Source organism: Brassica napus, unplaced genomic scaffold, assembly GCF_020379485.1.
Source record: "Brassica napus cultivar Da-Ae unplaced genomic scaffold, Da-Ae ScsIHWf_50;HRSCAF=90, whole genome shotgun sequence".
NCBI lineage: Eukaryota > Viridiplantae > Streptophyta > Magnoliopsida > Brassicales > Brassicaceae > Brassica > Brassica napus.
This window is the reverse complement of record NW_026016583.1, coordinates 3,161-26,348: the sequence shown is the minus strand read 5'-3', so window position 1 is coordinate 26,348 and position 23,188 is coordinate 3,161. Positions and strand designations below refer to the sequence as shown.

At 34.1% G+C, this 23,188-nt stretch overlaps 3 protein-coding genes, 1 long non-coding RNA gene and 1 other non-coding gene across 8 annotated transcripts; 3 read left to right on the top strand and 2 right to left on the bottom strand.

Annotated features, from left to right (window-relative positions):
* The first annotated feature begins 5,871 nt into the window (after window positions 1–5,871).
* On the top strand, window positions 5,872–9,523 carry LOC106381360 (inorganic pyrophosphatase TTM1-like). Of its 3 annotated transcripts, none has more exons than XM_013821264.3 (12): window positions 5,872–6,010; window positions 6,301–6,645; window positions 6,728–6,842; window positions 7,088–7,283; window positions 7,369–7,482; window positions 7,586–7,759; window positions 7,872–8,066; window positions 8,162–8,284; window positions 8,354–8,466; window positions 8,591–8,714; window positions 8,795–9,016; window positions 9,142–9,523. In XM_013821264.3, exons 2-12 carry the CDS (start codon window positions 6,309–6,311, stop codon window positions 9,358–9,360), a joined length of 1,932 nt encoding a protein of 643 aa, XP_013676718.1. In that variant the 5' UTR covers window positions 5,872–6,010; window positions 6,301–6,308; the 3' UTR covers window positions 9,361–9,523. The 3 variants fall into 3 exon arrangements, with proteins under 3 accessions (XP_013676718.1, XP_013676717.1, XP_022558619.1); XM_013821263.3 differs by having other exon boundaries at window positions 8,552–8,714; XM_022702898.2 differs by having other exon boundaries at window positions 5,924–6,010; window positions 6,781–6,842; window positions 8,552–8,714.
* Window positions 9,524–9,648: 125 nt separating this feature from the next.
* LOC106381361 (protein DENND6A-like) lies at window positions 9,649–12,117 on the top strand. The gene is made up of 3 exons (XM_013821266.3): window positions 9,649–11,482; window positions 11,556–11,748; window positions 11,854–12,117. The coding sequence occupies exons 1-3, from the start codon at window positions 9,975–9,977 to the stop codon at window positions 12,016–12,018; spliced, it is 1,866 nt and encodes a 621-aa protein (XP_013676720.2). The 5' UTR covers window positions 9,649–9,974; the 3' UTR covers window positions 12,019–12,117.
* A 364-nt stretch (window positions 12,118–12,481) lies between these two features.
* TRNAD-GUC lies at window positions 12,482–12,553 on the bottom strand. The gene has a single exon. It is a non-coding gene; the product is annotated as a tRNA-Asp (tRNA).
* Window positions 12,554–13,650: 1,097 nt separating this feature from the next.
* LOC106381359 lies at window positions 13,651–15,132 on the bottom strand. Of its 2 annotated transcripts, none has more exons than XM_013821262.3 (3): window positions 14,993–15,132; window positions 14,227–14,785; window positions 13,651–13,936 (listed from the first exon to the last, which is right to left on the bottom strand). In XM_013821262.3, exons 2-3 carry the CDS (start codon window positions 14,674–14,676, stop codon window positions 13,760–13,762), a joined length of 627 nt encoding a protein of 208 aa, XP_013676716.1. In that variant the 5' UTR covers window positions 14,677–14,785; window positions 14,993–15,132; the 3' UTR covers window positions 13,651–13,759. The 2 variants fall into 2 exon arrangements, with proteins under 2 accessions (XP_013676716.1, XP_048630685.1); XM_048774728.1 differs by having other exon boundaries at window positions 14,227–14,794; window positions 14,993–15,094.
* Window positions 15,133–18,386: 3,254 nt separating this feature from the next.
* Window positions 18,387–19,625, top strand: LOC125604285. Its single transcript, XR_007336104.1, has 2 exons — window positions 18,387–19,093; window positions 19,327–19,625. It is a non-coding gene; the product is annotated as an uncharacterized LOC125604285 (long non-coding RNA).
* Window positions 19,626–23,188: the final 3,563 nt, after the last annotated feature.

Genomic DNA, 23,188 nt, shown 5'->3' with positions numbered 1-23,188 from the left:
ATATATATAGTGCATGCTTTGTCATTGAAACTAATATTGTAAAATTAAATAAACATCATTATCGGAATTTAAGCAATAGATGATCACTGTCAATTGCAATGCTTTGGAAAATGTATGTGTGCTAGTTGCTAGAAGTTCATATTAATAATTTAGATATCAAGAAATCTATATTAAGTAGTTTTATTTAGCTAGTTTAAACTTACAAATTATATTGTTTGAAGTAATAAATTATCATAAGACTAAAATATAAGGAAATGTTATGTAGTAAGATAAAAAAAAAATTGCTCACCATTTAAAAATGAAGATTTATATAGTCCTTAATCCAACAAAATCTCAATATTTGAGGAAGAGACGTTGATCTTATTGTTAAGCTGGAGAACAAAGAACAAAGAAAATGCTTAAAGGTGATATTTTTTAAGAATATTATCTCATATTTATAAGGTCAAATACTAAAACAATACTGTGTGTTTTTAATCTTACATATAATCACATGACTAGTTACGTGAATGCATGTTACACTTAACATGCATCTTTTCGTTAAATAGTTAAATCAGAAAAAGACAACCGATGAACGAGATTACAGGACTTGGGGTTATCCGTATGTGGCTTTACGAGAGCAACTGTTTTTCTATGAAAAGTGATTTAGGGGGACCTGGCTGATACGGCGTCGTTCTTTTGCAAAGGACATGCCAAAACGATAGATTTTAGTTTGCCAAAAAGAATGTTGAACCAAAAAAGGCCCACCGTATTCCTCCAAACATTATAGTTTTTAAATATATATGATACAAGCACTGTAATAGTCTCCGTTGAATTTCCTTTTTGTTCATTTGCATACATTAGCTGCCTATACATGTTTTCAAAAGGCAAAGGATTTTATGGGCATTTTAATGTATTTACTTACAATTCTAAAATGTAATAGTTTTTTTTTAACATAGTGTATTCTTCCAAGAATGTAAATACTTCAAATCAATGTTAAAATAAATTTTACTAAAAGAACTGATGATTATATTCATTTCTTGATTATTATACAGTGAGGTTTATTTTTTTGGGTCAAAAACAGTTAGATTACAAATAACAATATTATATTTTACACAAGAACAAGAATATGCAGTACACCAAATCACAACTATAAAACTTAGATTTGGGTTTTTATAGTTGTGCATATACTTTTTTATCAAATTCATTTTAAATAATATCATCATAAAAATAAAAAAATGTTAAATGACACAACATCTAAAGAATTTAAAATATAATAAAACAAAACACCAATATTTAAAGTATTTTGAAATAACAACCAAAAAATATGTAGAACTAGAACACTAGCAGGTGTTCTTAACTCATACAGCTGACCAGAGTACACTTCTTTCTTAGTCTTGAGTAGGCCCTTGAATAAGCATGGACCAATTCCATTACGAGAGCAGGCGCTTTCCATTCTTTTCTTTTTAGATATATTTTAACTTTTTTTAGATATATTTTATATATATTAAAATTGATAACGTTATACTAGAAGCAATATTGTAGTGTCAAGTGTGCTGTGCATGTGATTTTTGTTTTCTTCACGTGTTTAAGGTCAAATACTTTAGTAATGTGTTTTTCTTATAATCTTACACTATCATGACTACGCATGATTAGTGTGCAAATTAAGTTTACGAAAAGAAGCTTCGATTAACAGATTTGGTATTTAACAAGCTAATTAGTTAATCAATGTTAACCTATCAGAATTGCTAGTTATATTTTTATTAGGAATTTGATTTTTGAAAAAGTTTACAGGGCTGTCAAATGCTTTAATATTATTTAATGAGAATACAGTCCACATCAAATTATAGATGTCAGTGTACGGAGTGATATATTACTCATCAATTGGATTCATATATTTCATATTTTTAATTTGTAATTAATTAATTGATACTCACCAATGTTCACATGCAATCATGAATCCAAATTTAAAAAAAAAAAAAAAAAAAAAGCGAGACAGTGCATGCTTTGTCGTTGAAACTAATATTGTAAACTTACATAAACATCGTAATCGAAATTTAAGCAATAGATGATCATTGTGAATTGCAATATTTTGGAAAATATGTATGTGTGCTGGTTGCTACGTTCATATATTAATTATTGAGATATCAAGAAATCTATATTAAGTAGTTTTATTTAGTTAGTTTAAACTTACTAATTATATGTTTGAATTAATAAATTTTCATAAAATGTAAGGAACATTATGTAGTAAGATAAAAAAATTGAGGAAGAAACGTTCATCATAAATCATCATAAGACAAGTTACGTGAATGCATGTTAACATGCAACTGTTCGTTAAATAGTTAAATTACAAAAGGCAACTGATTAACGAGATTACAGGACTTGGGGTTATCTGGCTTTACGAGAGCAACCGCTTTTCTTTGAAAAGTGATTTAGGGGGACCTAGCTGATACGGTGTCGTTCTTTTGCAAAGAAAATGCCCAGAGAGATTTTAGTTTACCAAAAAGAATGTTGAACAAAAAAGGCCCACCATATCATTCCCCCAAACGGGAAAAGTGCCAATTTCGACCCAAACTATTTCAGTCGTGCCAAATACGACCCGAACAATTGATCAGTGCCAAATACGACCTCAACTCAATTATAATTCAAAAAAACTACCCGAACTTCTTAAAACGTGCCTAAATCTACATTGACTCTAACAGAAGTTAGTCAACCGTTAACAAGATAAAACGACGTTGTTTGATATACGAGGAAAAGTGCCAATTTCGACCCCAACACTCTCAATCGTGCCAAATAAGACCCGAACAAATGGCCAGTGCCAAAAACGACCTCAACTCAATTATAATTTAAAAAAAAATTATCCAATTTTTTCTAAAACGTGTCTAAATCTACATTAACTCTAACAGAAGTTAATCAACTTTTAACAAAGATAAGACGATGTTGTTTTGATATATGTATTTTTTTAAAAAATATGTTCATTTCGGGATTCAAATCCGTGCTGGGATATCCTTTTAAAGGGGCACACTAACAACTAGACTAAAATAATTTTTGAAATATTATTACAAATTGAAATTCTCCATTATATAAACTACTATTCTTGTTCATCTTATCCAATTTAAAACTTTGGTGATTGCTTTATATATTTTAGTTATTGTTTAATTTGTCTAATATTTTGTACAACATATCTTAGTGAAAGAAAGGTAAAAGGCCTCTTAACATTTTTGAACAAAATATCAAAATATATAATATCAACTTTGAAAACTAAAAAAATTCCCACCTAATTTTAAAAATTAAAAATAATTTATATAAGAAAATTGTATAAATAAATTCAAAGTTGTAAGCATATTTAAGATCGTATAATAATAAATATTTTATTATTTATATTTTAGTAAGATATAATTTTATTAAAGATATGATAAATAAGAAAAACACGTTAATGTATTTATATAAATCAGAAAAAATTGTCACCAAAATTTTAAATTGGATAAGATGAAGAATAATAATAGTTTATATAATTTCAAATTTGTAATAGTATTTTATGGAATTTTAAAACCATGTTGTGATACCCTTTTAAATGGGCACACTAACAACTAGATAAAAGTAATTTTTTAAAATACTATTACAAATTTGAAATTATATAAACTATTATTATTCTTCATCTTATCCAATTTAAAATTTTGGTGACAATTTTTTTGATTTATATAAATACATTAACGTGTTTTTCTTATTTATCATATCTTTAATAAAATTATATCTTACTAAAATATAAATAATAAAATATTTATTATTATACGATCTTAAATATGCTTACAACTTTGAATTTATTTATACAATTTTCTTATATAAATTATTTTTAATTTTTAAAATTAAGTGGGAGTTTTTTTTTAGTTTTCAAAGTTGATATTATATATTTTGATATTTTGTTCAAAAATGTTAAGAGGCCTTTTACCTTTCTTTCACTAAGATATGTTGTACAAAATATTAGACAAATTAAACAATAACTAAAATATATAAAGCAATCACCAAAGTTTTAAATTGGATAAGATGAACAAGAATAGTAGTTTATATAATGGAGAATTTCAATTTGTAATAATATTTCAAAAAATTATTTTAGTCTAGTTTTTAGTGTGCCCCTTTAAAAGGATATCCCAGCACGGATTTGAATCCCAAAATGAACATATTTTAAAAAAAATACATATATCAAAACAACATCGTCTTATCTTTGTTAAAAGTTGATTAACGTCTGTTAGAGTTAATGTAGATTTAGACACGTTTTAGAAAAAAATGGATAATTTTTTTTTAAATTATAATTGAGTTGAGGTCGTTTTTGGCACTGACTATTTGTTCGGGTCTTATTTGGCACGATTGAGAGTGTTGGGGTCGAAATTGGCACTTTTCCTCGTATATCAAACGACGTCGTTTTATCTTGTTAACGGTTGACTAACTTCTGTTAGAGTCAATGTAGATTTAAGCACGTTTTAAGAAGTTCGGGTAGTTTTTTTGAATTATAATTGAGTTGAGGTCGTATTTGGCACTGATCAATTGCTCGGGTCGTATTTGGCACGACTGAAATAGTTTGGGTTGAAATTGGCACTTTTCCCTCCCCCAAACATTATTATAGTTTATAATTTATGGTAGTGTTGTTCTGTGATTTTTACTTTTCGTTAGGTGGCAAGTCAAATATTTTTTTTTTTAAAGTCAAATACTTTGATAATGTGTTTATTTCTTAATCTTACATTACCTATCACATGACTACGAAAATACTTTATATACATCCTTCCTCACCATCTGTTTAGCTCTCTATCTCTCTCTTTCCGTTTGGTCTTGTTTCTCTTCCATCTCTCTCTCTCTGATTTCTAATTTCTCTCTTTCTAGAAAGATGAGCTCCTCCTCTCCAACAATCAAAGAGACCAAGGAAACCATTTACTACGGGGAAGTGTACGATGCCCAAGTTAAGAAGAAGAAGAACGAGAAAGAACCCTCCAAGAAGAAGGAGCAGAGGGAGAAAAGCAAGAAAAAGGTGGCAATGGAGGTGAATCAAGAGGAAAAGTGAAAGAAGAAGAAGAAGAAGAAGATTAAGGTTTTTTTTCTTATGTTCTTAAGTTGTCTTGTAAATTACTTAGGCTAAGAAGATGTTTTTATCCACATTAGTGTAGTAGAAGAATATTAAGATGTGTTTATGCTTTTATCTAGAAGAAGAATGATATGTATATTATACTTTTAATTTTAATGAAGAAGGTGTTCTTATTTAAGTAATCTTTTTTGGTGAAGTGAAGATAATTTTCTCATACTCGTATAATCATATAATGGAAAACGCTACAATAATAATATGACTGAACAAGCTTGCTCATTTATGAAAAAAATCACGAGAATCTCAGAAGACAAAACATCAACTCTAAAATGAACAGTCTGAATTTTATCGGAGATTGAAAATGGAAAACGCTACAATGATTTATGTTATATTTCACAGCAGCCAAGTCACAAATCTCGCACTCAGAGCAGAAATCAAAGATCGGAAGAGAAACCTCTTTCTAGATGAGTTTGGCTGTGACATCTCCACCGGAAGATGTGATGGAGTTCATCAGACAATAGTCAAATGTGACGTCAGTCAACTCCAGATACTGGGCCTGGTTAGGCCTACAAAAAACAACAATATAGCCCAATACAAGCCTGTTTGATTAAGAAGTATGCATAATAATACCCAAGTAAAATTCGCAAAGATATTTCTTCCACATCATCGTTGCTAATTCTAAATTCAGTTTCTGGTTAGGTTCATCACGGTTTCAATTGGTTTCAATATCATGTGTTTTCGGTTAGGTCCACATTTTGATAAACCAAGCGAATCAACAAACCGGAGAAAATTCAATTTCAAGTGACCGGTAGAAGTGGTTATCTCTCTACTCTCTCTAGTGATTTATCGTCTTCCTCGCATTGACTGCAACGAAAATATCTTCAACCGTTATTCTTCCCATCTCTTTCGAGCTCCTGCGATTCCTTTCGAAGCTTTCTCCGATTTGTTTCTTCCTCCAGTAAGGTGAAGACTGAAACGATTAGTTAGAGATTCTCCTTTTAGTATTGATTATTTTGTTTACGATCAGATTCAGAACGCTATCACCTGAGTCTCTGTTTGTTTGTGTTTGTCTTGATCGCATGATCAAAGTGTTGTGTTACAATAAGATTGAATCTCAAGCGTTGAATTTGTAGTAAAATTAGGAACTTTCTGAATCCTTTGATGAATCTGTGATCGATCTTGTTAATTTGCAGTAGATTTTGGGAACTTGTCATGAAAAAGAGTTTTAATCTTCACTAATTTGTGCCTTACAGATTTTGCAATGGTGCTTGAGAGCTCTGTTGCTCTGTCACCACGACGGAGGCTTGGCTTGTTGCGGGATCAGGTTCAGCTTATCAAAAGAAAAGACTCTGGACGATACGAGATCGTTCCTATTGAGGATTCACTGTCTTTTGAAAAGGGCTTCTACGCTGTGATTCGTGCTTGCCAGCTACTGGCTCAGAAGAACGATGGGCTCATCTTGGTTGGGTTAGCTGGTCCTTCTGGAGCTGGGAAAACTGTATTTACGGAGAAAATTCTTAACTTTATGCCTAGTATTGCTATCATTAACATGGATAATTACAATGATGGCACTCGTGTGATTGATGGGAACTTTGATGGTATGTTAACTTTGTGGCTTGGTTTAGTTGTTTCTTTGTTAGGTTATTGTGAAACGTTTGCTTTTGTTTTTTTTTGTTGTAGACCCGCGTTTGACTGACTATGATACTCTTCTTGATAATCTACATGGCTTAAAGGATGGAAAATCTGTTCAGGTTCCTATATATGACTTCAAGTCAAGCTCGAGAATTGGTTACAGGTATTGGTTTTCTCATTTGCCACTGTTGGAAAAGTTCTTGATAAACTGCAGTATAGTTGAGAAAGTGATTTTACTAACGTTTTCATTTAGAAGTTAACAGTCCTCCCTCTTATTAATACTCCTCATTACATCTTTTAGTGATATAGACAAAATGATTGATATGTTAGTGGTTTCTGAACAACTGTTAGTTGAAAAGAGCTACACATCTGCCATGACTTATCCGTCTAGCTCTTGTTTTTGTGTAGAACGCTTGAGGTGCCTAGCTCTCGCATTGTTATTCTTGAAGGCATATACGCTTTGAGCGAGAAGCTACGGCCTTTTCTAGATCTTCGTGTCTCTGTCACTGGTGGAGTGCATTTTGATCTTGTCAAGCGTGTTTTGCGGGACATTCAACGTGCTGGCCAGGAACCTGAAGAAATCATTCATCAAATATCTGAGACGGTTTTCATGCTCGTCCTTGCTGTCTGGAGTCATTTCAGATTTGAATAAAACATGAAATGGTGCTTATGTGTTTTTCTGCAACCAGGTTTATCCTATGTACAAGGCGTTTATTGAACCAGACCTGAAGACAGCTCATATTAAGATTCAAAACAAGTTTAACCCCTTCAGTGGCTTTCAGAACCCAACTTATATTCTAAAGGTTACAACATTTATATTGTTAAAACGTGTATATATTGTGGCGCTCTTATATTATAGCAGCAATTTTTTTCCTGGTTGGAGTGAGTTTTGTTATCTTATTGTAGTCAACAAAAGCTGTAACACCAGAACAAATGAAGGCAGTTCTGTCTGAGGATTTCAAGGAACGCACAGAGGAAACTTACGACATCTATCTGCTACCGCCAGGCGAGGATCCTGAAGCATGCCAATCATACCTCAGAATGAGGAACCGGGATGGAAAATACAATCTCATGTTTGAGGTTTGGTTAATACTTGTTCAGACTAGTGTTCTTATGTATAAACACTCATATCAGATTAAGAACAGATAGGTAGAATAGGATGAATGCTTACCGTTGACTGTATTGCTTTCAGGAGTGGGTTACAGATCGTCCATTTATTATATCACCCAGAATAACTTTTGAAGTCAGCGTTCGACTTCTGGGAGGATTAATGGCATTGGGTTATACCATTGCAACAATCTTGAAGAGAAAAAGTCATATCTTTGATGATGAGAAGGTTATTGTGAAGACTGATTGGTTGGAACAACTGAACCGGACATACGTTCAGGTAGTGTCTGCTTCTCTCTCTGTAAAAGCTTATGCTGTCGTTAGCGTGGTATTATGAAACTAGTAATTAACCTTTTTCCATTTCTTATTATGAAGGTACAAGGTAGAGACCGTTCCTTCGTCGAAAATGTGGCCAACGAACTCGGATTGGAAGGTTCATATTGTCCACATACATATATTGAACAGATACAGTTGGAGAGGCTTGTGAATGATGTTATGGTATGAGTTGTGCTTTATTACACATTGATCCGGTTGATTGTGTCATGATGGTAGTTTGATATGTTTCAGGCTTTGCCAGATGACTTGAAGACTAAACTCAGCTTAGATGATGATACAGTTTCTAGTCCTAAAGAAGCCCTCTCAAGAGCTTCTGCTGATAGTAGAATGAAATATCTTCACGGGTATTCTCTATTCCTTCTCCTTGATTGGCTTATTTTGAGAAAACAAGACAGAATCTAAGAACAAAGACAACATATGTTACATCAGGGAATCATCTGACTTGTGTATTGATGCACGTATTAACAGCGGTGTGTCAAAGTCATACACAAATCAAAGACACAAAGTCTTGCCTAACTTGACAAGGCTTGCTGTTAACAATAGAATGTTAGATGCCAGAGCCCCTGCTTCACCAGCCACTCTTCCAAATCAGGTAAAGTGGTCTCTCTCTTTTGTTCCAAAGTCATGAGTTTAGCTTACAAGTAGTATAACTGAACATATGATGTTCTGTAGGGTGTGATCACTCAGCTGTCAGATCAAATATCAACACTGAACGAGAGGATGGATGACTTCACATCCCGCATAGAAGAGTTAAACTCCAAGATTCCGAACAGGATAGCTGCATCAGGTAGTCAACACAACTTGGCTTTACCAATGGAAAATGGTAATGGGTCCCTCTTATCACTGTCCTCATCCCAATCTCAGCTTGTAAGGGAGTCTCCTCTGATGGAAGAGGTACGTTTTGAAACTCACACTCCAATAGAATCATCAGATGCATATAGATAGCTTTAGACTCAAAAGAACCTACAAATATTTCATTTCTTGTAGTGATTTTTGTTTTACTTCTATCATGTGGACAGGTTATACTGGTTGCTCGTGGACAACGTCAGATAATGCATCAAATGGACACACTGAGCAATCTCCTCAGGGAGTATGTTGGAGAAAGGTCTCGCATAGAGAGACTAGACAGCAACAGAACAAACAGCACAACACAGAACCTCGAAGCCTCCACTTTACCTGTTCTTCTTGCTTTGGTCGTTGGCTGTCTCGGCGTTTTTGCCTACAGTCGTCTCAAGTAGTTGCTGTAACAGTTAAGTTACTTCACCGTTAAAATAATGGCAATGATGTAAATAACACAGTTTGTGGGATACAAACTGGATAATTCAGTCCTGACAATGTGCTAAGAATAAGAGACTGATTCGTATATAATCATTATGCAATAAAAGTAGACAGTACAAAAAAGCAACTTGAGTTCCTGTTGAATAAAGTGTACGGTAACTTTTTTTAAGAAGTGAGAAAAATAAAGGACCTATTGTGCAATTTAGAGAAAGATACAACAACTCCAACCATCGTCCATCAATCATCTTCATCGTCTTCATCGTTTATCTCCCGTTCCGATGATTCTCCTTCTTCAGATCGAAACGCCAAAACTCAAACTTTGAAAATTTCAATTCATCACATTGCAAGCCATCATCATCTCCTCCTCCTCCTCTCAGAAAACCCTAATTTCTTTCTCCCACAGCTTCGCACGCCCCTCAGAACCTTCCCTGTTCTTGCACTCGTTTCAAAGAAAAGCCTTCGAAGCTGCTAAAACGTCTGGTATTGATCTGATCTAACATCTTAAGCTGCAAATTGCTTAAGTATGAGCGGTGATAACGATGAAGATCACATAAACTCGTGATTAACCTTTGAGATGAGTCGCTCTCCATCCTTCTCCGTGAAGCCCGAGCTAACCATCAAACCCGATCTCGCCTCTTTATCGCGATGGGTCCACTCCTTCTGCATAATGAGATTCGATCTCGAGCAAGGCCAGATCCTAGAAGAGTCCTACCCGCCTAACCGCCTCTCACAAGAAGAAGAGATCGAAGTCTCCTTCAACTCCTTCCCCGACTCCGTCTCCCAGAAACAACACAACCGCTCCAGCATCCACGACTGCATCTTCTTCTTCCGCTTCCGTCGAGACAACAACAACAACTACTTGTACGGTTACGTGTTCAACAGACAGAGACACGACGAGAGGCTGAAACGAGGAGGCGAGCAGAAGTCCGTTGTCATACTCTCCCACGCGCCTTACTCCAGCGTCTTTCGTCCCTTGCTTCAGATCATCGGTCCTTTGTATTTCGATGTTGGGAACAAAGCTATTGAACATGTAGCTGGTTTTGTCTCTTTATGGCCTCCTCCTGTTCCCGGGAAGCTCATGGAGCTTCCCATTGGTAACGCCACGCTCAAGGTGAACTTGCCTCCTCCTCATAGCCTTCCTTTGGAGAATAACGGCGTGTTGTATGAAGAGTCTGCTTCCTCCATGGCTCCTTTGCTTCCTACGAACCAGTCTGTTCCTCAAGGGCTTTTCCACGACGCGGATCTGTTTGGGGTTTACAGAGGGCTGTTGTTGCAGCTTTGGACTCTGTGGGAGTTGTTATTGATTGGGGAACCTATTCTTATTATAGCGCCTACGCCGCCGCAGTGTTCGGAGGCAGTTGCTTGTCTTGTGAGTCTTGTTGCTCCGTTGTTTTGCAGCGTTGACTTTAGACCTTATTTCACTATACATGATCCTGGTTTCGCTAGACTAAACTCGCTCCGGGAAGGAGATGCTTTCCCTCCTATGGTTTTGGGTGTTACTAATCTCTTTTTCCTCAAAGCGCTTCGGAACATGCCGCATGTTGTCTCTGTTGGAACTCCTTCTCTGAACTCAAACCGTGTGCCGTTTTCGAGTAGGTCTTCTGCTGGGAGATTACCCGGTGGTAAGTCTTCTGAAGGGTTAGGTGTTCAGCAGCTTTCCTTGAGAAGATTCTCTCCTACAAACTTGCTAAATGCGGTGAAGCTTAGGAGAGATGGACCGTTGTGTCTTATGACGGAGCACAAGGAAGCTGTCTGGACGAGTTACGCTGCGATTACGAAGCCGGATACTTCGGTTTTGAATAGGCTTGTTGATGCTGGGATGTCTCCGAGAGTTGAGGAGTCTATGTCTGTTGTGAATAATGAGATTCTGCGGCGGCATTTCTTGGAGTTGACTACCAACTTCTTGGCTCCTTTTGGTCCGTACTTTCAGGTTAACGCTCCTTCTGATGGATCTTCCCCTTATGTCGCCCCTCCTCCGCTTCCGTCCTTCAGTGCTGATGAGTTTCTTTCGAACTTATCCGCGAGAGGTGTGGGGAAGTTTTTGTCTAAACGCATGAAATCAAACTGGCCTGACTTGTATAGGTATGTATTAACATCATTTGAGTTTGACCAATCTTTGGAGTTGTTGTCTTATTCTGGTCAGATATTGTTTCAGGCGGTTTCTACAAGGGCCTAATTTTGTCCCATGGTTCCAGAGACGGCGGGCTGTAGCTGAGCAAGAACAACGTAGATTGTGGAAGGTGGCTAGAATGAGGACTGATATGCGGCTGATTACATCTCAGATGAATGAATTGGAAGCTGTGGATTCCTTTGATGCCATTGAGAAGTACATTAATGAGGAAGTCAAGGTATGTTTACCTTCTATGCTATATATCTGTGATACTAGACATGAACCTGTTCCCTCTGGATCTGAACCCAACACTTGTGTAACATATTAAAAAAATCTTTTGCAGTTGAGGGAATCAGGAGGAGGCAGTGCAGATTCAGAAGCAAGTTTTGAGAAACTGAAGAAGGATTTACAGGCGGTGTTCAGTGTACTACCAAGGGACATGCAAGAACTTTTGCTCTCAAATCCGCAAAGAGCATCACTTCTTCAAGATCCATCAGAGCTCCAATGATTCATCTTTTTTTTTTTTATCTCTAGAAGAATTCTGGTTTCATTCTCGTATGTTCGATTTCATTCTTTTTAACAATGTGAAAAGAAAATTCTTCATCTTCTCTAATTGTTTCTTGGTTTCTTTTTCACGTAACTCATAAAACTTGAGAATCAAGTAACACTGGATTCACTGATCACTGCACTATTTTCTCTAAGAGAAGTTCTTCTCGGTCAAAGAAACCAAATATCTTTTAGGTCCTTTAGACATGTCATTGTCAGTGTAAATCAAACATGATTGTATTGTTTCTCTTTTGGAGTTCACAACAACAGCTATTAGTCAATGCAACATATTTCTCATGGAAACCTCTATGGAAGCATATATCATATTGCTGAAAAAAGCACCTGTCACAAGAAGTTGATTTCATCAAGAGAGGAACTAAAAACCTAAAAACTGAGGGACCCAAATTTTTAAATAAAAAGGTGTACGCCGTTGCCGGGGATCGAACCCGGGTCACCCGCGTGACAGGCGGGAATACTTACCACTATACTACAACGACTTTGTTGTTTGTTTTTGTTATTAATGATTTATCACACTTTGTTTAATAATGATTCCTCACTCCTTTGGTGAGCAAGAAGCATAATTTTATGAATGAAGTCGAAACACCAAACAAACAAGGCACAAACATGAAGAAATCAAGTGTTGCAACCAAATAAAAACACATCATGTGTGCAATAACAACACATATCCACAGTCACACAGACCAAACCAATTGATTCCGACCTTTAATACTAAAGAAACCACCACTTTATTTCAAACAAAGAAGAAAGAAACTTACTCTCCAAGGAAAAAAAAATGTCTTCTTCTTATATTCTATGTATTACTCTCTTAATCTTCAAGTCTCCAATCTTTCTACAACTGGTTCTCGCTCAAGTTCCAGCTACATGTGCCTCCATGCTTCTTTCCTTGGCTCCATGTGGTCCATTCGTCCAAGGCTTTGTCCAGCTTCCTGCTCAGCCCTGTTGTAACGGCTTAAACCAAATCTATAGCCAACAACCGAGCTGTCTCTGTCTCTTACTCAACAATACCTCTACTGTTTCCCCTGCTTTTCCAATTAATCAAACTCTCGCTCTACAACTGGCTCCACTTTGCAACATTCCAGCAAATTCATCCTCTTGCTCCTCCCTAGTATGTGAATTTCTTTACAATGTTAATAAAAATTAGATTAATTTCTTGAAATAACATTATTGATAATAGGAGTAGAGGCGCCTAGTAATTCCTCCTCTGTTGCTCCACCACCTTCAAGCTCAACCGGTTCTCAAGTTTCTATAGGTGCAAAGAACAACTCTAGTGTCAAGGGTAAGCCACTTTCCCTAAAAAAAGTTCATCCAAACCAAAACATAAAAAAAAGTTAACATCTCCACAAGAATTGTTAATTTGTTACTAATTTCATTCAACTTCATCAGCAATCGCAACCCCAGTGGCACCAAGACCCACTAGCTTTCTGGGGCTAGGTTATGGTCTGAGATCCTCTGGCTTCAAGTCTGAGATTCAACTGAATCTGTCTGAATATTAACTACCATCTCGGTTTAGCTACATTCACATGTATTTCTTTATGTTTACAGTTCTTGAAATGAAAATCAAGAAACAGAACAATGAGAAACAACAATCTTTGTTTAATAATCATTTTTTCTTTGATTCTGTAACATTATAAACACAAGAAGTTCATGATACTTCAAACACATCTAAACCACAGAACTTAAAACTATTCCAAACTAGGCGCCACTTCTGTGGGATTAGAATCAAACACATCTTCAGAGCTCGAACCCTCTGCTTCATCAAAAAGGTCACGAGACTCCATCGCCTCCTTATACACTGGCGTCTCCTTGAAGTCCGTCGCACCTTCGTTGTACGTCCCCGCCGCAATTGCACCGGAGATTAACTGTTACACGATCAAAACCATCAAACACATGTAACAGTATTAGAGAGATCAAAATTGTATGATTGGTTTAGTGTAAACCGGTTCTTGTAACCCTCCGTATATATAAACAGAGTAACAGACTCTGTGACCGAACAACAGAACTAAGAAACAATTTAACTCATTTTTAATGAGTAAAAAACTAAGAAACAACAAAGGAAGATGAAGAACCGGTTAAATACACGGTTTACACTAAACCGATCATGCAATTTGATCAAACTCTAATAAACAGAAGTTGATCGAGTGAAACTAACCGCAAAGAGGATCCCGAAAGCCCATAGGTATTGAACGAAGAAGCCTAGACCATCCCACTGAGGACCTTCGAATGGATCCGGTTCAAGCCCAGGAAGATCCTTAACCGAAATCTTTGGCGCGTCTTTTGGATCGCCTCTGAAGCGAGTGTTCACGGCAAACCTATCTTCGTCATCGTCGGAGATGTCGATCTGAGACGGCGGGTTCTCGTAGTAAATACCGTTGTTTTCTTCCGGCTGTTCTTTGGTTGTTGTCGGGACGAGGGTCCGACGCTTCTTGCTGTCGAACCGACCGGTTTGGGTGGAAGGCTTTTTAGCGGCGGAGACTATGTGAAGACGGGCTCTCGACGGGTAATGGAGTCTGGAGGTGGAGAAGGGATTACGAGAAGAGTCTGTGAGGTCGATGGAGCGGAAGCTAGCTCCTCCGCCACCGGTGCTCACGGTGAGAGCCATTTCTTTTTGTTGTGTGGATATGTGAGAGAGTGAAGCGAAGAAGATAAGGCTTTTTATTTGACTTGACCCGACCCGACCCAACCCGATTCAGTTTGACCCGCTTCTTGCCCTATTAAAACTTTTTTTAATAAATATCGAAATTATATTCGCAAATTCTATATACCGCAAAACTAAACATCAAATTCAGATCACACAAAAGAGAATTATACTACAACAGCTTGGATATATAATACATTCAGCCATGCAGATTTTATATTAGCAGGATATATAACATAATTTGAATTTTATCTGATTAACAAGTAACAAAAACACTCACAGGAGGGAAGTCACTGTTAAACTATTGATGGCGGACGTGTGTTGTTGCTTCACCACCAATTGCAATTTGCAAGCTGTAGTTCTTCCAGGCTCCATTTATTGGTTTGTAATGAACTGAAGGAGTGAAGGGGAAACTATATGAAAACAAAATTTAAAAGAAAATAGCTGCAGCAACGAGAAAGTGATGATGCCAAAACCGTGTCACACGCTTTGTAATCTTAAACTTGTGTTTCAAGGTTTTGCTTTTCAAAAAGATATATCTCTAATATATATATAGTCTATAGATTAATGCATGTTACGTGTTCAGTTAACATGGTAACTTAAATAATATTTGAGTAAATTCAATTTACATATATAATGCATGACTATATCTTAGATTTATGCTAAAATTATTCAAGAGACCTACAAAAATGGAGAGGAAGTTTAAGTAATTGAAAGGGAAAGACACTTGATCTAGTATAAAAGTTTCATGGACGACTCTTTTTTACTATCAGTTCAGTTAGAATTGAAAATATATGTAGACTCACATAGTTTAATTCTCTCAAATAGACATTTTTAAGTTTTTGTCTCAAAAATAGATTTCAAAAAGTAAAAAGGGAAATTACATGTTTACCACTTTCATGGTACTACTTTTTATTTTTACCACCACTAAAAAGACATTTTCAAAAATACATTCTTCATTAAGTGGCAAAAGACTCTTATGCCCTTGTTATTTTATATATAATAAATCATTATTTAAATAAGAAAATAAAAATAAAAAAATAAAAAAAATAAAAAAAAATAAAAAAAAAGTAAAATTTTTTTTATGTTTTTTAATTATACTTTTTCAAATTCGAACCTTTTTATAAACTTTTTTTTTTGAAATTTTTTTTTGAAATTTTTTTGAAATTGCATTTTTTCAAAGTTTTTTCAAATTGCTTTTTAAAAAAACGAAAATTATGTTTGAAACTATTTTTAAAATTTTTTTATATATTTTCTAAGTATTTATTTATATATTTATTAGAATTCTAAATTTCACATTCCAAAAATCCTACCCCACCCCTCAACTCTAAACCCTAAATCTAGATTAGTTAACCCTAAGGGTATAATTGTCTTTTACCCTTCATTAAAAGTGATGGTAAAAGTGGTTAGTGTAAACATGAAAAGTGGTACTATGAATGTGCTATTTGTGGCAATTTCCCAAACTAAAATGACTAAAACAACATTTTTTGAATTTTTTTTTTTAAAAAAAAAAATTGAAATCATATCCCTAAAACCCCACTTCTAAACTCTAAACACTAAACTTTAAACGCTAAACTTTAAATCCTAAACCACACTTTAACAGGGCTGACTCAAGATATTAGTGGGCTTTTATGCAAATTTTTTTTAGGTTTTTCTTACATGTATATATGGATAATTTAAAAATTTTAGACCCCTACACGTAATTATTTTTAGAAAAATTGGGCCCTTCTTTCATACTATTTAAGTTAAAAAATGTTTGGACCCTGGAGAGCCCACGCCCCATTGTCCCATGCCCTAAGCCGGCCATGCTTAACTCTAAATCACAATGTTTAGATTAATTAACCCTAAGGTTATAAGTATATATTTATTTTTTTATAAAACATTTAAGTCTATTTTGATCATTCTTTTTAAAGTCTATATTTGTGACAAAAAAAATTTTAGGTCTATCCTAAAGAATTTCTCTAGTTTTAAAGATCAAACACATGTAAATAATAAAAAAGAACGGATATAAATATTAGTTTGAAGTTAATTATAGTTTCATATACTTCAAAAATAAAATATAACAAAGGTATATATATACTTTTGATTTATCACAAAATTTTTTGAGAACACCTATATGTGTAAACTATAAGAAATAAAAAAAATTAATTGTATCTTTATGGAATTTTAATTTATGTTATTAAAGAAAAACTATACAAATCATGTTTAATTAATCTTTTTGAGCCAAGAATGTTTCATAGGGCGGGTCGGGTCAGATTGAAACCATATACTATTGGACATTTTCTGTATGGGGCTGTTTGTTTCACCATTTGTCATCTCCATCCAAATGATTCATTTGTATGATCTATTCAGATGATCCATTCAGATTTTTGTGATTGTTTATTTGTCCATCCACATGGCTCATCTAGATGAATCATCTAAATGAATATTATGTTTGTTTCTTTATTTTCATTTCTATTCAAATGAGTTTAGTAAACAAATTACCAAAATACCCTTGTGTTGGTTTAATCATATGTTTGATATTAATTTTAACTATATTACATTTAATTATTTAGTTTAATATATTTACATTAGAATTAACTCAAAATTAACGATTTTCTTTTTGCGGTTTGGGCGGGAAAAAAAGTTTTTTTCGGTTTTAATGAGAAAACATATTTTTCGGTTTTGGCGGGAAAACAAGATTTTTTGGTTCTGGCGGGAAAAATGAGATTTTTCTATTTTGGCGGGAAAATACAAATTTTAGGTTTTGGTGAGAAAACACGGTTTTGCGGTTTTTGCAATTTTGGCGGAAAAGGACATTTTTGACAGGAAAACGCGTTTTTTTGCAGTTTTGGAGGAAAATCCGTTTTTGCGATTTTCGCGGGAAAAACCAAATTTTTCGGTTTTGGCGAGAAAATGAGATCTTTCGTTATTGGCGGGAAAACGTGTTTTGCGATTTTGGCGAAAAAACACGTTTTTGCGGTTTTGACGGAAAAATGCGTTTTTGTGATTTTGGTGGGAAACCATGTTTTTGTTGTTTTGACAGGAAAACATGTTTTTGCGATTTTTGCGGAAAAACACGTTTTTGGCGGGAAAACTGATTTTTTTTTTTTTTTTGCGGTTTTGGCGGGTAAACACGTTTTTGGCAGGAAAACATGTTTTTGCATTTTTGCGGAAAAATGAGATTTTTCGGTTTTGTCGGGAAAATAAGATTTTTTTTGTTTTGGCAGGAAAAAGCATTTCCGCACGGTTCGGCGGGAAAACGCGTTTTTGCGGTTTTGGCGGGAAAATACGTTTTTTGCAGTTTTGACGAGAAAATGCGTTTTTGCAATTTTGGCGGGAAATTGCGTTTTTGGGGTTCTGGCGTGAAAAAATAGTTTTTCGATTTTCGCAGGAAAACATGTTTTTGTAGTTTTGTCAGTTTTCGTATGTGACAAAAATGATATTATGTTTAGGTTGGTAATTTGTAAATTACATTAGTGGCATAATAGACATTATACCATTTTGAATGAATCATCTCCATTCAAATGATCCAAATTGGTTCAGCTGAATGAAAAATTAAGCATAAATTTCCAAAAATCATCCGGATGATATATCTGAATGAGTTGCACTTTTAGTGTCTAAACAAACAAAACTCTCATCTTCATCCAAATGATTCATCCAAATGGAGAAACAAACGGCCCCATCTTTCTTTTGCAACTCTGTTCATCTAGGCTCCCAAAGTTGATCCGCAAGTGGCTCCACAACCTCAGCAGTTTCATCAATCTATCCCGCCAAAGCCAGCCATTCAACCTCATATGTCATCTGGTTTCGGATTACAAGAGCCAGTAGCTACAAGACGCAACCTCCTCAGCATCATTTTCAACACATTTTTTAATTGGTTTTCTTTGGTTTCCATCATTGTGATTTATGTTTTTGACTAGCTATAGCTCGTTAACTGAACCAATCTATAGTCAGGTTCCCGCAGGGACAGCCACATCTGCCTAGTCCACTACCATATCTTACATTTTAGGCGATATGTTCTGTGGTTTTTGCTGATTGGCTATGCAATTATGTTGATTTGTCTCTTGTGCTTTCTCCTATATGGAAACTCCAGAAATAATCCTCTCATATGTGTTCATTGTCATCTAATTTCCACCTCTGTTTACGTTGAAATCAGTTTTTTGCTTAAAACAATAGGCAACCTAAATGGAAATTCTGCAGGTTTTAGTAAAATGTCTTTTGTTTCAGGTTGGAACTCAGTTTCGTGGAAAATACAATAATCACCAATTAGGAGGTCCGATGGCTGCAGATAGAGGTTCTTCTTGGATGGCTCAAACATTACTCATCTCCCAAGCTTAGGACCTGTCCCTTCACCAAGCCAAGTTGGACCTGGAAGTGGCCCTCCACCTCGCCCTCACCGGTAATATACCTTCCCATATTGCTACTAAATGGCGCAGCCATTGAAGCGTTGTTGATTCGAGGATTGTGTAGTTTTATCATTCTGAGCCCCTTAATCAAATCAGTTTTAACGTTCCTTTTCTAGTAGACGCTGTAATTGCGTCCTTGTCCCAATTCTAAATGACTTTTTATGATCACAGAGCAAAGATACGGGTTTTCTTTTTGTTGTTGATGGCGTATTTATTATTTGTGTAGATATCTGCAGAGATGGAGAAGGCACTGAATGCTTCAACATGTGATAATTTTCTGCCACCAGAACAGAGAAATCAAGTCCTTCAGCTCATCTTACCAAAAAAAAGTCCTTCAGCTCCAAGAGATTCTCCGACAGTGAAGCTCGTTGATACAATCGCTTGGTCTCCAACTCTCCATGTTATAACTTAGAAGGTTTTGGGTTTGAATGTATGGTATGAGTCAAGTTTGACATAATTTGTACAAAAGAAGTAATTATATATTTTTTAAGTTCAGTGAATCACTGACACATGATACTTTGGTCATATCCCCTGGAGAAAAAGTGTTTTCTTTCACTTGATTTTTTTTTGTTCTGTGACAAATTTCTTCTGGCTCTTAAAGTTTCCCAGTCTTGTTTACAGATTTTCAGGCTTTCAAGTTTTAATATTCTCGCCTCAGGTTGTGAGATAAAAAAAAAACTCTTATTTCACATCTTTTTTTTGGCAACAAACAGCTCTTATTTCACAACATGTGTAATAATTAACATAAAAATATTATTAATTATAAAATGTGTATGGACGTATGTTTTGATCATAGAGTACAAAGAAGTATTTATGGTGCTAGTTGTACTTAACATTTTTTGCTAAAATAAAGTGTGGTATGGAAGCATGTCTTTGATGTTATGTTGATACCGTTAGTAGATATGTTAAAATATTATTAGAAACGGATTAAGAGTACTTAAAAGTGGGAATTAAAGATTTTAGGGTTTAAGAGTTAAGACTATAAAGAGACTTCAGAGATTTGAGGAGCTAACAACTTTCCCACATTCCAAGTAGAGCCATTTCCAAAATTTTGGTGGTTGGTGGACGGTGGTTCCCACAATGTTTTGGATCTTTGAACTTGCCCATCTTTGTTTTCTGCGACCAAGTGATGTGCTCTCCAATTCTATTTATAGAATATTTTTTTGGCCCCCAAATATTTTTGTTCGGTGGAGTATTTGCTTAATGTAGTGAACCTTTGTTTTAATACTTGAATTTATGAAAGATGGCCTCTTGAGCTATAAAGTGTATTATATAGAACTAAGAAGTTCGTTTTGTTTTTACATATGAATCATTTTCAAAAGCCCGGTTGAACTAGAAACAATCAACCACTAATCACCTAGAACTATACAAAAAATTAGGCATATATTTTAAAATTTTAGTTTGCTTATAAATACATGCAACAAAAAAAAGAAGAATATAAAGCCCCACACAGTTTCCATCTGCTTTAGGGCAAGTCATGGTCCCTTTGAAGCTGTCCTCCCTACTCCCTAGTTTCATGGATGCATGCAATGCATATATTCTCTCCTTTTTTATTGTTATACATTAAGAATTGTTATTTAGTGTTAAAATTTATACATTGCTTTCGACTAATTTATTCTCAAACTAACCAATATCCCCTATATATTAATTGAGGAACATTTGAAAAGATGTAACCTCAATTTTTTAATAATTAAAAAAGACCCCTTGCTTATGTGTCAATCAATTAGGTAGTTAATTAGTCCTACGTGTCAGCCTCACATTAAAATTGAAAAACATGTTGGTCCAATTTGATTTTTAGATCTCACTAGAAACATTTAATATCAACTATATGATATCATATGATATTAACTAAAGAAAGGTTGTTATTTATTATATATTATTTCCTTAAATAAAACCTACGGAATTATCTAATATGATTATGATATATATAGTAATTAATGATTTTAAATAATGAAGATTTGCTAATAATATGTATGATTTCTATCATTTTTGTTTAATTCTTTACTATTAAAATAAATTATACAATTACATTATTCATATATTAAAAATTTAGATTTTTTTCTATATGTTGTATTTTGAATTTTTCAAAACGAGTATAAATTATTAAAACTGTTAAAAGTCTCACATAAACTTTTGTGATCAATGTTTAAATTAATTTCTATAATAAGATACACTAATAATAAAATCATATAAATAAATAATTTTATTTTAATATGTGTTTATGTTAATATATATATATATATATACTTCATATCATTTAAATTTAATTTATTTATCATATACGATAGATAAGATTGATTATTTTGATTTATTTATTCTAAAATGATTGCGAATAAACAAGAGCGGTCATTTGATTTACATGTGCAAGCCAATTTATTATATAATAGTAACTGATTTCTTAGTTATTTAATATATAATTATTATTTATTATTTCATAATATGGAAAAAAATATAAAATAAGTATTCATTCTGTACAAGGCGCAGATCTTAACCTAAATATGTATCTTTTTAATAATTTTGAATCTTAAACATTTTCTAAATCTCGGTCCAAAATAAAAGAAAGAAATGAGAATAAACTCAAAAATCAATATTTATATCGAGTAATAACCAAAATGACACAAAAAAGAGAAAACTATCGAAGATAGATAGAATTGACACGTGAACGTAAACTTTTCATAACCATAATTATCTTTTAAATTGCTAAATCATGATATAAAACCGAGCTGACATAGTTTCATTGTAACCAAATAGTACACATGAGATTCATCGGCCTAAACGTTAGGTTTTTATGCGATAAATAATTTTTTAACCTAAAATATTTTTAATAATGAGATCAGTTCATTAGTAAACAAATCATGTAATTAACAAAAAAGTTTAAAAAAATTGTTTAAGAGCCAAATATATTAATTCGATCAATAATATAATTTTTTCATACAATATTTCTTAAATAATTTTCATATAAATTTACCCTGCGCACAGCGCAGGTCTTATCCTAGTTCATCTTTAAAGCCCTAAACTAAGGCACAGCCAATTTGAGAGTAACACATGGACTGGACTCCACTCCCAACTTTGGGATCTTTCTCTTTATAATTTTGACCATTTAATTTTATGAGTACTTTATCCAATTGGAATAGAAGAAAACTGATTTTAAATATAATAAACAAAATATGTATTGGATTATGAAGAAATGCATGTTATAGATTTTATTTTTTGGTACAATGCATGTAATAGATTACGAAATAGATTAAATTAATATGTATAATATAAATAACTATATTCCAATTAAAATTTATATGCTACTCAGTTTTATTAATGTCACCAACGTCTCACTTTTTAGAATTGTACATCTTCAGTTAACTTAAAACTATGGTAAGAGTGATATCTGCTATAAAAACCACTATGCTAAAAAGGGTAAAAATATCTAGAATTTCTGTTCTTCCAAATCATATAAATGATGAATCGGGAACATCAATTAGATTTTATGAAAGTATGAACCGTCACTCATGCAATGATTCATTTCAATAATAGAAAATCAAAAGCTACGTTTGTATAATTACAGATTCCACAAACTAAAAAGGAAGAAAATATATTTGTTTGCTCCACGACTAAACAACGTCCTTCCGAAGTCCACAATCCACAATCTTCCACAAGCTGAATAAAACTTCTCTTTGTCTTTGTGTATCGTTTTGGAGACACACGCCACTATGTCTTTCTATTGATAGCAAGAACTCAAGGAGTCAAGGGTGGCTTTGTAAATCCATCCACTACTCCCTCAGGTCCAAATCCAGTTGGTGTTTCAGTTTATCATCTTTGCTTGTCTTTATTTGACATTAAAAACTGTTGAACCCATTTTTAATGGGGCTCCCCCTTAATCTACAGTGTGCATAAATTTATGTTTTTTACAATTATTCCAAAAACTACAGTTTTGATGACTATTGTTTTTTCCTGATCTACAGGATTTTCACGAGGTGGCTGATCAATTTGAAAATTCTGATTTCACTTTTTGTATTTATTGAAGAAATTCCATGTTCGGTTTATAAATGAACATATATATAGCTAAAAATCACGGTATAAAGTATCTTAATTTG

Coding starts and splice junctions, on each gene's coding strand:
- LOC106381360 (XM_013821263.3), top strand. CDS start 6,309: ATGGTGCTTGAGAGCTCTGTTGCTCTGTCACCACGACGGAGGCTTGGC. Junction 6,843..7,087: donor AGCTCGAGAATTGGTTACAG/GTATTGGTTTTC, acceptor GTTTTTGTGTAG/AACGCTTGAGGTGCCTAGCT. Junction 8,067..8,161: donor TGAACCGGACATACGTTCAG/GTAGTGTCTGCT, acceptor CTTATTATGAAG/GTACAAGGTAGAGACCGTTC.
- LOC106381359 (XM_013821262.3), bottom strand. CDS start 14,676: ATGGCTCTCACCGTGAGCACCGGTGGCGGAGGAGCTAGCTTCCGCTCC. Junction 13,937..14,226: donor CTTTCGGGATCCTCTTTGCG/GTTAGTTTCACT, acceptor ATCGTGTAACAG/TTAATCTCCGGTGCAATTGC.
- LOC106381361 (XM_013821266.3), top strand. CDS start 9,975: ATGAGTCGCTCTCCATCCTTCTCCGTGAAGCCCGAGCTAACCATCAAA. Junction 11,483..11,555: donor AACTGGCCTGACTTGTATAG/GTATGTATTAAC, acceptor ATATTGTTTCAG/GCGGTTTCTACAAGGGCCTA. Junction 11,749..11,853: donor ACATTAATGAGGAAGTCAAG/GTATGTTTACCT, acceptor AATCTTTTGCAG/TTGAGGGAATCAGGAGGAGG.